We start from the raw sequence: 12,567 nt of genomic DNA, 5'->3' as shown, positions 1-12,567 counted from the left end.
TCAGATGCACCTGCGCCTGACTCTACACCCACCTGCACCTTCAGATGCACCTGCGCCTGACACTTCACCCGCCTGCACCTTCAGATCCACCTGCACCTTCAGATGCACCTGCGCCTGACTCTACACCCACCTGCACCTTCAGATGCACCTGCGCCTGACACTTCACCCACCTGCACCTTCAGATGCACCTGCGCCTGACTCTACACCCACCTGCACCTTCAGATGCACCTGCGCCTGACACTTCACCCGCCTGCACCTTCAGATCCACCTGCACCTTCAGATGCACCTGCGCCTGACTCTACACCCACCTGCACCTTCAGATGCACCTGCCCTGACACTTCACTCACCTGCCCTGACACTTCACCCACTGGCTGCGCCCGACACTCCCCCCCCCCCCCCCGTGGCCGCGGCTGCAGGTGCCAGGCCTCCTCTCTGAACCCGTCGGGCCGGTCGGCCGGGATTCCTCCCCGGGCTGCAGGCGCTCGGCCTCACCTGACAGGTAGGGCTGGCGGGCTCGGCGCACGGCATGCTGGGCCGAAGGACGGAGGCCAGGGAGGCAGATAGAAATCTTCAAACCGCCGCCGGGGCAGAGGCTGGCTAGGAGCGGGCGAGGGCAGCGGGTACCGGAGGCAGGAGAGGGCACAGGGGCAAAAGAGGAGTGCTCAACAGCGGTCGCAGGGAACTGTCAGGAGAGGGCGCTCTGGGCGAGGAGAGAGAGCGCCGGAGGAGAGCAGAGCATCCGGACAGACCCGCGGAAAAAGGGGCCACCGGCATGGAGCGGAGCCGCTGGACGTGAGACTGGACCCCCGGAGACAGGTGAGAGACAAAACTGTCCCCGCACTGTCAAATACTGGAGCGGAGGACTCTATCTGCACGGGAGGAGAGACAGGTGGAAGGAGAGAGTAAGAAAGACAGAGGGAGTGAGACGACAGAGGGTGGACATGGGAGAAAGAAAAGTGAGAGCCTGAGGTGACGATATAAGGACAGTGAGACGGGAGTACAGGTGTACAGAGGGAGGGGTAGGAAGAGGGAAAGAAAAGAGAGAGAAAGTGAGCGGGAGAGAGAATGACTGAGAAAAAGAGAGGGGGTGAGCGAAGAAAGGCAGAGAGGCGCAGATGGTGGTAGAAAGGCGCAGATGGTGGTAGAAAGGCACAGAGAAACGGATGGAGAGGGAAAAAAAGAAATGGAGCGCGGAAAAAAAGAGACAAGAAAGAAGTGCAGAAAGAGAATAATGGAGAGAGAAAGAGACAGTGATGTGGAGAGAGTGAGAAGAGAGGGGAGACTGTAGGAGAGAGGTGTGGGAGAGAGTGAAGCATCGAGACGGGACAGAAGAGAAAGGGAGGAGGGATTAACATGGAGAGATGGCCCGAGGCATGCATGAAAAGAGTTGGGCGGCCATATGGGAGCAGAGACAGCTGCGAAGACAGACGGACAGAGGAGAGCTCGGAAGATGGTTGGCTGGAGAGGGCACCGCAGCAGGTACGGGTGCAGAGTTGATGTAGAGATTCGAAGATAGCTGGGTAGATAAATGTCTCGAGAGATGGGTGGAGAGATAGCTGAAAGATGGGTGAAGACATGGCCGGAGAAAGACCCGGATGGGAAAACTACTGGATGGAGGGAAGGGGCAAGAGACAGACAAATAGAGGAAGGGTGGGCGGTCGGCTTGGGGGCACTGTGCCTGTGGAGAGAGCGGGGTAGGCGTCTTTCAGCGTCATGTTACCGCGCAGGTTGGCACACATCGCCGGGTCCTCGCCACCTGCTCACTACATGCAGGGCCACGGGGATTATGCGATTTTGCGGTTGCAGATTGTTCCGCATAATTAGGGGTTTGCTGGGTTTATAACATAATCCATCATCTGCAGAGTTTAGCATACAGTTTGTTTCTGTCTCAAAAGTTACTACAACGCGGTGACGCGTGTTGCTGAGCGGTGAGCGGGCCTTTACATTGGTTAACTGGGCCCCTTGCTCTTGCTTATTGCTGTATTTGAGTGTTAAAACTGGTACTGATGAGAAGAACGCTCTGTCGTGTTAACCTGTGTAAAAATGACAAAATAAGGAAGAAATACTATCTTGAAATGTGCCGCCTTACTCTGCTTAATTTGCCTTTTCTTGCCACATACTTCAGTCATCCATGCCACATAACTTGGTCCTTCGCTGCTGCATAATTCCAGTGGCCCGATTGGAATTGCAGCTGATGGCCCTGTCAGTGCGGGCGTGACGTATGAACGAGTCTGATTGGAGCAGCACTGTCTACCAACTGGCCTCAGCCCCTCTCCATGCCACCAGCTTGGCATCGCCGAGGTGTCCAACCCTTCAACTCACCCTGGTACTTGTTCGCCAGAATCAGGCTCGCGATCCTTTCACTGACCTGGCCCCCGCTCTGGGGCCACCCTGGTGCCTCCTGGGCACAAGGATGGGTCCTGGCCATGGGTAACAGCTTGCCATCCTAGGGGTACAATCCGCTGTCATACATCTGTCATGTCACCTGTTACCTCTTCTGCACATTGAGAGTACGACCCTGGCACCCGCGGGTTGATAACAACCTCGTACCACCTTGGCACAGCCAATACCTAGACCAGTGGCCTCCAGCCTGCTACCTTCTGGGCACCCCCTGGCACTGGCCTGCTTCCCCTGGCAAACAACCTTGGATGCAACAATCGGCACCGGCACATGGGTTCTGTGCACATCTTGCTGTCCTGTCACCTCTCTTTATTCAGCCTGGCACATATCTGTTAGTAACTGGTGGCCTCAAGTCTGAAGCTCCCCCCCCCCCCCACACACACACCCACCCTAATAGCAGCTTGTCACCAAATGGGCGGTTCGATGTTTCATCCTCTGCGCATGATTGGCATCACTTGGAAACATGGGCCGTGGGAACTGGCCCGCTCCTGGCACCTCTTAGGTACAACTCAGGGCGACACCTCATGCGCGCTTGGCACCTCCAGACACAATCTGGGTTCGTTTGAGCCATATACCCGGCCTGCCACCCCCTGGGTATAGCCGGGGAATGGGATGGGATCAGACCCCTGGCATGCCTTTGTCAGCGATTGTCCGTTCCACTTGCCAGGGGCTCTTTCCGGGAGCCGTCTGCAAAAGAGACCCCGTGGGCGCACGCAGACGCGCCAACTCCTGGCTGCACGGGGACTCCCGCCCCCGACGCCAGGGGGGCACGGGTCAGGGCGAGCTGGGCCGAGGCCCGCGGCGCCAAAGATTCCGAGGGGCGCTGCCTGACGTCATGCAATGCAAACAGCTGCGCCCCCATCCCACTTGGCCTCAATTGGGTCTCATTAGAGGCATTGTAATCAGCCCTTAATGTCCCTCAGTGTAATTGTGAGCACCCATCAACACCCTGCCGCCCTCCCATCTTCCTCACATCCCCTGCTGTCAACCCCAGAAGTCGTCACTCGAGACGCAGGATAGGGGGGCGCTTTGTACAAGGACCCCTTCCCAGCACCAACATCAGTGCTGTGGGCAGCAGTGGGGGGGGGGGGGGCATGAACTTGAATCTTAACGCTTTTTCAAGCTTGTGTTTGCTTTATGTATACAAAAAATGAGTTGACAAGGCCGTGGGTCCGTTCCTGGTTCAGAGTCTCTAGTAGGGGGGGTTGTTCAGCCCTCGAAACTGGAATTCCCTCACTTGGAAATGCCGGCCAGGGGTGGACTTTCCACGCGGCTGTGCGCGCTCCAGGGGGAACCCACCTGCACACACTGGTGAACACTTGTGAACCTGCAGCCTCGTGGGCATTGTAAACCCTTTCAAGTTGTTTCTCAGCCAAACAATGTAGAGTGAACCAGGCTTGGACGGAGTAAAACAATGAACGTTTTTAGCATATGGTGGTTAAGAAATGACGCCTCCCTTTTGACGGGGGTTGTTATTCCATTGGTAAAGTATTCTGTTGCGTAGAAAAAATTGCAAATGGGCGTTAGCGACACATTAGCTCACGCTCTCGTTCTCGTGCTGACCACCCTCACCCAAGCACCGCGTGACCCTGCATAAAAATACTACAAAGCCCCTCTTCCCACCCCCGTGTAAAAAAGTCTGGGCGCTCCTGAAATACCAATTACTCAGGAGCTAACTACTGCTCGACATTAGTACTCGCACACACACCCCTCCGTTTATTCACAGGGTAGATTGTTCCAGCCTGTTGGCGCTATCCGGTGCTCTGGGAGGGGGCCATGCAGGCAGTGCTTTAAATGGGCCGGTACTTTTCGGTACGGAGTACCGGCACATTTTTTAATATTGAGAGGGAGAGTACCGGCACTTCTCGAGAGTGACGTAATACTTTTAATTGGAGAGTACAGGCACTTCTCAGAAACAAGTAGATACTCTGGTACAGAGTACCTGTACTTCTATTTTCCAATTTCAAGCAATGCATCGAGGAGAGCTCTGAGGGTGTTTACAGCCCCTCCCCTCCCCTGCAGCAAGAGGGGGAGTCGGGTGTATTCTACCTCCTGGGGCCACTTTGACAGCCTTTTATTCTTCACTGATGGGTTTGAAATGTTCCGCATGTTTTGCCAGAGTGGAACGCCGCTCATTGAGGCGGGATGTCTTAGAACAAAAAAAACACTCATATGCGCCTGTGTGGCGCAGAGTGCTAAGCACGTCAGAGAGGTCTGAGGTAAAGGTCACCTTTAACGAGCCGTGTACAGGGTAGCACCGCCGCTCCCTCGGAGAGGCCTTCCATGTCCATGTGGCACTCTAGCGCCCTCGACTACAGGTGTGCTGTGCCTACGGCCCGAATGCAGACACCCACCTCGATTGCTGGCTGGCTAGTAAAAGGATGCACTGAGCCGTGGTGCCACGGTACCTCCTGCACCAATGATACTGATCTGTTTCTATGTACCGTTTCTAAGCGCTTTCACCAACACAACCGGCGCCACTTTCACCTTAATGGAGCTCTAATCCCGGACCTGGGAGGAATGGAAGCCCGAGTGACATTTGCCAAGATCAAAACTATTAACTTGCAGATCACTGCCTACATCAGAGGCGAGTGTTTAATTCCCGGCGCCATTTTGCGGCTATGATAGCTTTCTGGGGAGTTCTCTAGATACACTCACTCTGCAAACATTCTAAAATCTAGGGGCCCGATTTACAGAAGTAATCTGAGACAAAATCCTAAACTTACTCCTTTTGGTATTCACAGAAGGCATTTAGTAGTAGTAAAGTTAGGATTTTGTCTTAAGTCTGTCATAAATTTGTCTTAAATCTGACTTAAATCAAACTTAAGTCAAATTTAAGACAAAATCCTAATTTTACTACTACTAAATGCCTTCTGTGAATTCCAAAAGTAGTAAATTCGGGATTTTGTCTCAGATTAGTTCTGTGAACCGGCCCCTAAATGAGTAGGTAGAGTGCAAGCCGATAGGGCTGGGGAAGGGTCCATATCGTGAGTGCTTGTTCTGTACATGGTATGAAGGCTAGTAGCAGAGTCATTTTATTGTATGCCTGGACACTTGTCAAATGGACGACTGTATTCAATCATATAGGGCCATCAAAGGCCACTCCCAGTTGGGAAATCGACCCAAAGTCACTCAAGGTCAGTAATGACTGTTAATTCACCACATAGGTTGACATTTGTATTTTTGAGGCACCCATTGAAAATCCTAACAGGTGGCAGGAGTGCTCCGATGGCAGAATGTTATTTTACCTGGTGCTTCGAAAATTCTCTAATTCTTCCTGGTTCCTACTGTGCAATGCGGCTGGTTAGCTTTCCTAGACAGAACAAGCACTAGCAAAGCTAGGTCTGGCTTTCATTTGGTTTCGTGGTTAAAACATTAACGGAAAGCCTGCTGTAGTGAAAAAATAGAAAAGAAAATCGCTTTCTGCAATGTACTTATGCTGTAAAGAATTTTACCCGTGGTGGTTTGGCGTACTTTTAAGATGTAAAATGGTGCCTCATACATAGCAATTCAAGCACTCCACTGAACATTCACCAGCATGCCGGGAGTGAGTAACACTCCCCAGGGTGGAGCCACAGCCTACTTAATGTGTGTGTTGAAGAATTGCTAACAATAGGCAATGTGCAGCGGCTTTGCCAATCCAGAAAAAGGCTGTGCGTCAGACCAGACCACGGGCCATAAAGTCCCAACATTGGGCAAGTACATGGCCTGAAACACGCAGAAGGTGATGGGAGAATGCTTGCAAATTTGTCTAACCACTGGCGATCTCTCGGGGTAGCATCCCAACCCATCGTTCTCTTGCTCCCCATACCACCTCAGGGGGTGAGTGTTTAACATGTTCAGCACTCCATCCAGGGCTTTAAGTGGGCCGGGTCTGTCCGGGTCTGAGCACCGGCAGTTATTTTTAGAGGGCCTGGAAACGGGTCTTTATCGGGCTCTGTTTTCAGGCCTCCAAAAGTAGTCCGTTTTCTTTTTTTTCCTCGACTGTAGTAAGAGCATGCTCATTGATGTTCCCATGCTCACAAACAACTTCAGAAGCACTGATGTCTTACTTTTAACAGCGCCCCTTACCGCGCTTTCATTTTCCCAGTAGCCATCATGCGCTGTCCGCGGACTCACGACCTCCCTCTACAGAAGCCAGGAGTAGGAGCGCCACCGGGTCACAACTTCATCTTGCAGGAAGACGAGCGGTCGGCAACTGCGTGGTAACTGGCACGGGATCATCTACAAGCCCTTGGAATTAATTTTGTGCATGTGAAGAACCGTTTCTTAAGCTTGCATTCCAACCTCCATAACTGTTCACAAAACTACCCCAAAGGCAGTGTGTCCAAATACGACAGCGTTTTCATTTAATGGCTGTGTTTTTCTTGTCTCTGATCAGAAAGGCACAACAACAAGCCCTCTAATATTATTCAAACATACGAGTGTGCTTCCTTCGACGTGTAATTTGATATAAAGTGATGAGCATAATTTTGGCAGACACTCGAAAAACCACGTGCAGGCAATAAATAAACATTAATATCACCAGCCGAAAAACCAAAGTCACCCCTCCCTCTGCCCCCAACTGCTGCAACTGCTTCGCACTTAGGTACACGCTGCAACCAAAATGAAAAGTACATTTGGGTGGCTCCTTTCACCAAGTGTATTTCTGCCTAGGTTTGGAAAGCTTCACAATTATTTCGGATCTAGTCACTTAGCACCCTTCCACCTGTACCTGCGATCCTTTCATTAACAGCGCATGCAGGGATGGAGTAAGCCAATGCTGAACAGCCTCACCCCATCCTGAAAAGGATTGACAGCGAATGAGGAAAAGCAAAGATGTGCACATGCCCTTTTGGACAGAAGTGGGGTGGTGACAGGAGTTTTGTTGTACTAGGGGACTCCATTTGATTTCATGGAAATAGAAAAGTTCACGTAGCTACTACCTACAGAACGGCTGTTTGCTGCGAAGTGCTGGTACTCTAAGCATAAAAAATATTGCAGCACTGCTGAGAAGTGCAGGTACTCCTTCTCTCCCCTTCAAGTTACAAAAGTGCAGGCACTCTGTACCGGAGAGCACATGCCCGTTTGAAGCACTGGATAGTAAATTAAACTTTCCCTGCCAAGGACACACAAAAAAGGCTCCCACATCCTAGCACCCACACAAAGTCAATGTGTGCTACATTACTTTGACATGCCTCATTTGTATTTTAGGCTTAGTTTGGGCCCTAGAGTCAGTCAGTTTTAAAAGTGCATTTGTTTCATGTACTTTGTGAAACACGTTATTGCTGATATTAGGTGCTCAATGTAACTGCTCACTCTGAGCTTCGGTTGGCAGAGCACGGTTTGTGTTGTATGTTTAGTGCAGGGCTTTAAGTGGGTCGGGTCTGTCCGGGTCTGAGCACTGGCAGTTATTTTCAGGGGGCCTCGAAACGGGTCTCTATCAGGCTCTATTTTCAGTCCTCCAAAGGTAGACCGTTTTCTTTTTTCTTTTTCCTAGACTGCAGTGAGAGCATGCACATCGATGAGCGCATACTCATTTTGCTCACTACTGAGCAGCGAAGGTAGTGAGCATGCAAAGTGAGATGCGTTGTGCGAGGAACACGGCTTTAAAGAGAGCCATTTTCTCTCAGGATTTCCCTTCTTGCAGCACAGGTGCAACGTCGTTGTGGTGCCAGCCTTCACATCGTGGGATGATTAGGAGAGAGACTACCACAGGCAGCCTGCTCCAGCACAACCCTACTCTGACTTTTCACACTGAGTGTCAAGGCTGCAGTGTAATCCAGCAACAATTCAAACGCAGAGAGAGGAACTAGTCTGCGTGATCCTGTCCCAGCACTAACACAATGCTAGTTATCTTGATTTAGACCACGCCCCTACTGGGAAAGACCACTCCCCTTTACGTGGTTTGCCCCGCCCATTTTAGAGCACCCCCAGTTTTTTGTTTCCACTTAAAGCCCTGACTCCATCCATCACTTTGTTGTGTTGCTATGTTCGCCCTAGGTGGCCAGGGTATGCTCAGACATGGGTCCCCTGCTGTCCATGCCACTGGAGTCAAGTTAGCCTGGCTGATGAGGGGTGTTACCCCAAAACCGGTCACAGGATGCTTGTTTCCGATCTAGGGAGGACCGACCAGAACTGGCAGTGCAGTCTGGACTGTTCCCACGAAGACCAGGGTCAAGACTGACTTGCATGTGGCTGGGTCCAAACTGGGGTGCCCTAGTGAGCAAAAGAACAATGGATTAAACCTAGATTTGTGAGTGGCGATGAGTGTTTGAAAAGTTTCAGCGCTCCGTCCATCATCTTGTTGGCGCTAAGTGCATGGCTTGACTGTAATGCCCCTTCCTCCCCCCCCCCCCCCTCCCCAAGTGTTCACTTTTCTGCTGCAGGGGGGGAGTAGCTATCAGTGGTGCAGCTAGTGCAGTGGTACCGGGGCCCAGAGGGGAGAGGGGCCCCAGCGTGCTCTACACCAGCTGCATTCTGCCTACGGGGCCACACTTGCACCCTCCTAATGTGTTTTATACTAAGCCCCCGGGGCCTGGCTCTGGGTTGAAATGTTCTGAGGTACTTTGAGAAAAAGTGGCCCTAGGTGGGCTCGAGCTATGCAGGGGTCGGGGTGGGACATGCGCAGAGCACTGGCGCGAGCCTGCCTTGGACCCTTCTCCGCCCAGGTCCCGTGCATGCCTGACTCAAACCTGGTGCTGCCGCCAGAGTACGGGCTGCGCTCTGCACTGGTTTGACAAAATCTTCCTTCCAGCGGGGAGCCTCTGTCAGAGTCGAACTGGGACCGAAAATAGGCCCGGGCCGACTTGGGAAGCAAAAGTAGCAAAAGTGCTGAAAACAGCCCCGCCCCCTTCTTCTCCTTGCTCTAACTCTCACCTGTCCATTTATCATATTATCTGTACTGCTGGTTCTCTCGCTTAGCTGTCTCTCTCTCCGCCCCCTCCACTCTCTTTCTCTCACCCTCTCTTCAAGCCCCCTCTGCCTGCTGCTATTATCCTCGGGGATCATGGGAAAGTACAGCAGCCATGAGCTTTCAAAACCAGCATCCGATGCCTCCAGCCCACCGGGGAATTGCCGGGTGGAATAAAATGCCAGTCCGGCCCTGGCACCAACATGAAAGTGGCCCCCATTAAGGAATTAAATAGCTTGAAAGTGGCCTATGTTTTCGAACTGGGGTAGTTTTGAACCTGTAAAGACACAATCTATAAGCGCTTTGCAAGGTATGGAAGACTGCATGAACTCGAGCTCTCAGCAGCCAATGTTTGTGGCAATATCAGGGGATTCACTAGACTAGACCAACAGACCACAAAACAGGTCCACAAACAGACTGACCTATCAGACAAACCCACACTGCGCTGTTTGACTGCTTATAGGCCAGTCCGACCTTGCTCTCTGCCGCTGGTAACCAATGAGCAGCGTGTAAAGGAGGCCTCCCTGTCCTGAAGCACTCTCTCACGTCCAGATTGAGGCTTTCCTAAATATAGCCAGCCTGAGAACTCAAAATGGCCCCGAGGCCCTGTGTGTCATAGCTCGGGTGAATGACTGACGTCACTATTGTTACACACTCAAGAAGTTTAAATATATTGTTGCTGAAATAGACTTTTAGGAAATGTCAGGTGTCCACGCATTGGATACCAGGAACATGAAAGTCATGATTTCGCCAGCCAACTTATGAAGAAAGGGCGTGCTTACAGATTAAAACCTACCAGCGTTTAGCCTTGTAAAGGCCTGGATTTCTTACTAATTATTGCTCATGGCTGTTTGTTGTGTAACTGTGTTCAATTGTGGCGGCCTCTATGAAACCAGCATTGTGAACCAGTATTACGTGCAACATTCTCACAATAGATGCCACTGGGTGCAGCCACCACGAAGCCACATAGTCCTGCACTTAAAATCTACCTCAAGTTATTTACCCTTTGGGAAGGCAAACCATGCCCTCCGGAAGGAAACCCAGGCACTCGGTGCACATTGGAGCGATTTGGGAGGCCAATCTGGGGCATAAAGCGCTATAAAAATACTGCAACAGGCTGTAAAACATCCACGTTTATCTTATAATCGGAAAGTGGCAATTATTATTATTATTATTATTATTATTATTATTATTAAAAGAGATTTGGTACCGCGCACATACACCAATTGGTTTCTTGGCGCTCAAGACCAGGCGGGAGAAGAACATTCAGGGTCAGGGCAGCTAACCGTGCGCCAGACGGAACAGGTGGGTTTTCAAAGAACTGCGAAAACAACAATAGTCGGTGGACAGACGAATAACAAGAGGGAGGGAGTTCCAGGTAGCGGGAGCAAGAAAAGAGAAACAAGCGCCCCCATGTTTTTTACGGTTGAACCTGGGAGTGATCAGAAGATTATGAGCCGAAGATCTGAGGTGACGGGGAGGAGCATAGGCGTGCAAACAAGAGGAGATAAAGGCGGGGGCACAGGTAAACAGGGATTTAAAAATGGTACAGGCCATTTTAAAAACACACCGTTGCACAACTGGGAGCCAGTGTAGAGTCTTCAGCAGAGGGGTGACATGCTGATGTTTAGGTTGTTGAAAGATTAGTCTGGCTGCCTGGTTCTGAACCAGTTGGAGTCGGGAAAGGTGACAGGCAGGAACCCCCACGTATAGACAGTTGGCATAGTCTAGACGTGAGGTGATGAGGGCGAGGATAACAAGAATAAGGGCCTCTTGGGATAAAAACCTGCGAATCTTCCCGATTCGGCGGAGATGGAAAAAACAGGCCGAAGTGACGGTGTTGATGTGTGGCCGCATCGAGAGGTCACTAGAAATGGTAACCCCCAAGCTCTTCACGGTGTTCACTGGACAAGGAGGGGAACCCAGAGCAGTAGGCCAAAAGTTGGGAGACCAGGGAGTGAGAGGACCGCCGGTCACCACCAGCTCCGTTTTGCTTGGATTGAGCTTTAATTGGCTAAGGTTCATCCACTCATAGATGAAGAGCATGGCATTTTGAAAATTGGAACAAGAAGGAGAGGAATTGATAGGAAAAATAAGCTGCAGATCGTCTGCGTAATTGAAAGCAGTAACTGAAAACTGACGAAGAGAGACAAGAAGGGGCTGCATATAAAGATTGAACAAGAGCGGGGACAAAGCAGAACCCTGGGGGACACCACAGGAAAGAGAAGATAGAGGGGCAGAGAAAGAGGAAAGGCGAACAGATTGAGAGCGGGAATGGAGAAAGGATACCACCCATGACAGGGCCAGGCCAGAGATGCCAGCATTTCTGACACGGTCGACCAGGATTCCATGGTCGACCGTGTCAAATGCGGCTGAAAGGTCTAAGAGTACAAGGGCCTGGGCCAAGTTCTTGTCAGCTCCCTGTTTCAGCGTGTCCATAACTGCCACCACCACTGCCTCAGTGGAATGAGCAGGTCTAAAACCGGCCTGCCGGTCGTCGACAAAGTGTGTTTCCTCGATGAAGGCACTGAGGCAGCGGGTGACATAGGTCTCCAAGACCTTTCCCAGGTAAGGGAGGAGGGAGATGGGACGATAGTTTGCCAACGTGGTAGGGTCAAGACCAGGTTTTTTTAGAATGGGGACCACCACAGCGCTTTTAAAAGCATTGGGGACAGAGCCTGACAGGAGAGATTTATTTAAGAGATCAAGAGGGGGGCCGGGACAGGCCACAAAGGCAGCTCTTAGAATCGACGTAGGACAGCAATCATTAGGCGAGCCAGAGCTCACAGTCTGAAGTAGTGAAAGAAAAATGTCCAAGGAGATAGGGGGAAATTTAGAGAAAGAATGAGGATTCGAGGAAGGGAGAACAGAATCGTGAGACAGAGTAGTAGAGGGAATATTGTTTTTGATCGCGGAAATCTTGTCAGAAAAAAAAGAATTGAGAGAATTGCACAGGGCTTGAGAAGGTAGGGGCTGGGGAGTGACCCGGTCAGGAAGGGAAAGCTCAGCTACAATAGAAAAAATTTCTTTGGTCTTGGATGCCGAGGTCAAGACCTTCTGAGAAAAATAAGAGAGTTTGGCCGAAATTATCGATTTTTTATACGTTTTTAGTAGATCAATGTAACTGATTTTGAGTAAAGGGTCATAATTACGCCGCCAGCGGCGCTCAGCCTGTCTAAGGCGAAGTTTGTCCGCCTTCAGAGTAGAAGTGAACCAGCACTGAGTGTCGTGGGGACGTTTAGACTTAACAGTTTTGATGGGGGCAACGACGTCAC

The 12,567-nt window shown here is 51.1% G+C and overlaps 1 protein-coding gene across 1 annotated transcript in view; it reads left to right on the top strand.

The window, feature by feature from the left end:
* The first annotated feature begins 1,352 nt into the window (after positions 1-1,352).
* LOC147717585 (RING finger protein 225-like) overlaps positions 1,353-12,567 on the top strand; it is a 110,227-nt gene continuing 99,012 nt past the window's right edge. The window contains exon 1 of the mRNA XM_086924378.1: positions 1,353-1,479. Within this exon, the coding sequence (XP_086780504.1) occupies positions 1,400-1,479 (80 nt within the window). The 5' untranslated portion in view covers positions 1,353-1,399. The remainder of the gene's footprint in view (positions 1,480-12,567) is intronic.

This window comes from Lissotriton vulgaris, chromosome 5 (assembly GCF_964263255.1).
Source record: "Lissotriton vulgaris chromosome 5, aLisVul1.2, whole genome shotgun sequence".
Classification (NCBI taxonomy): domain Eukaryota; kingdom Metazoa; phylum Chordata; class Amphibia; order Caudata; family Salamandridae; genus Lissotriton; species Lissotriton vulgaris.
This window is presented reverse-complemented; position numbering and strand designations above follow the sequence as displayed.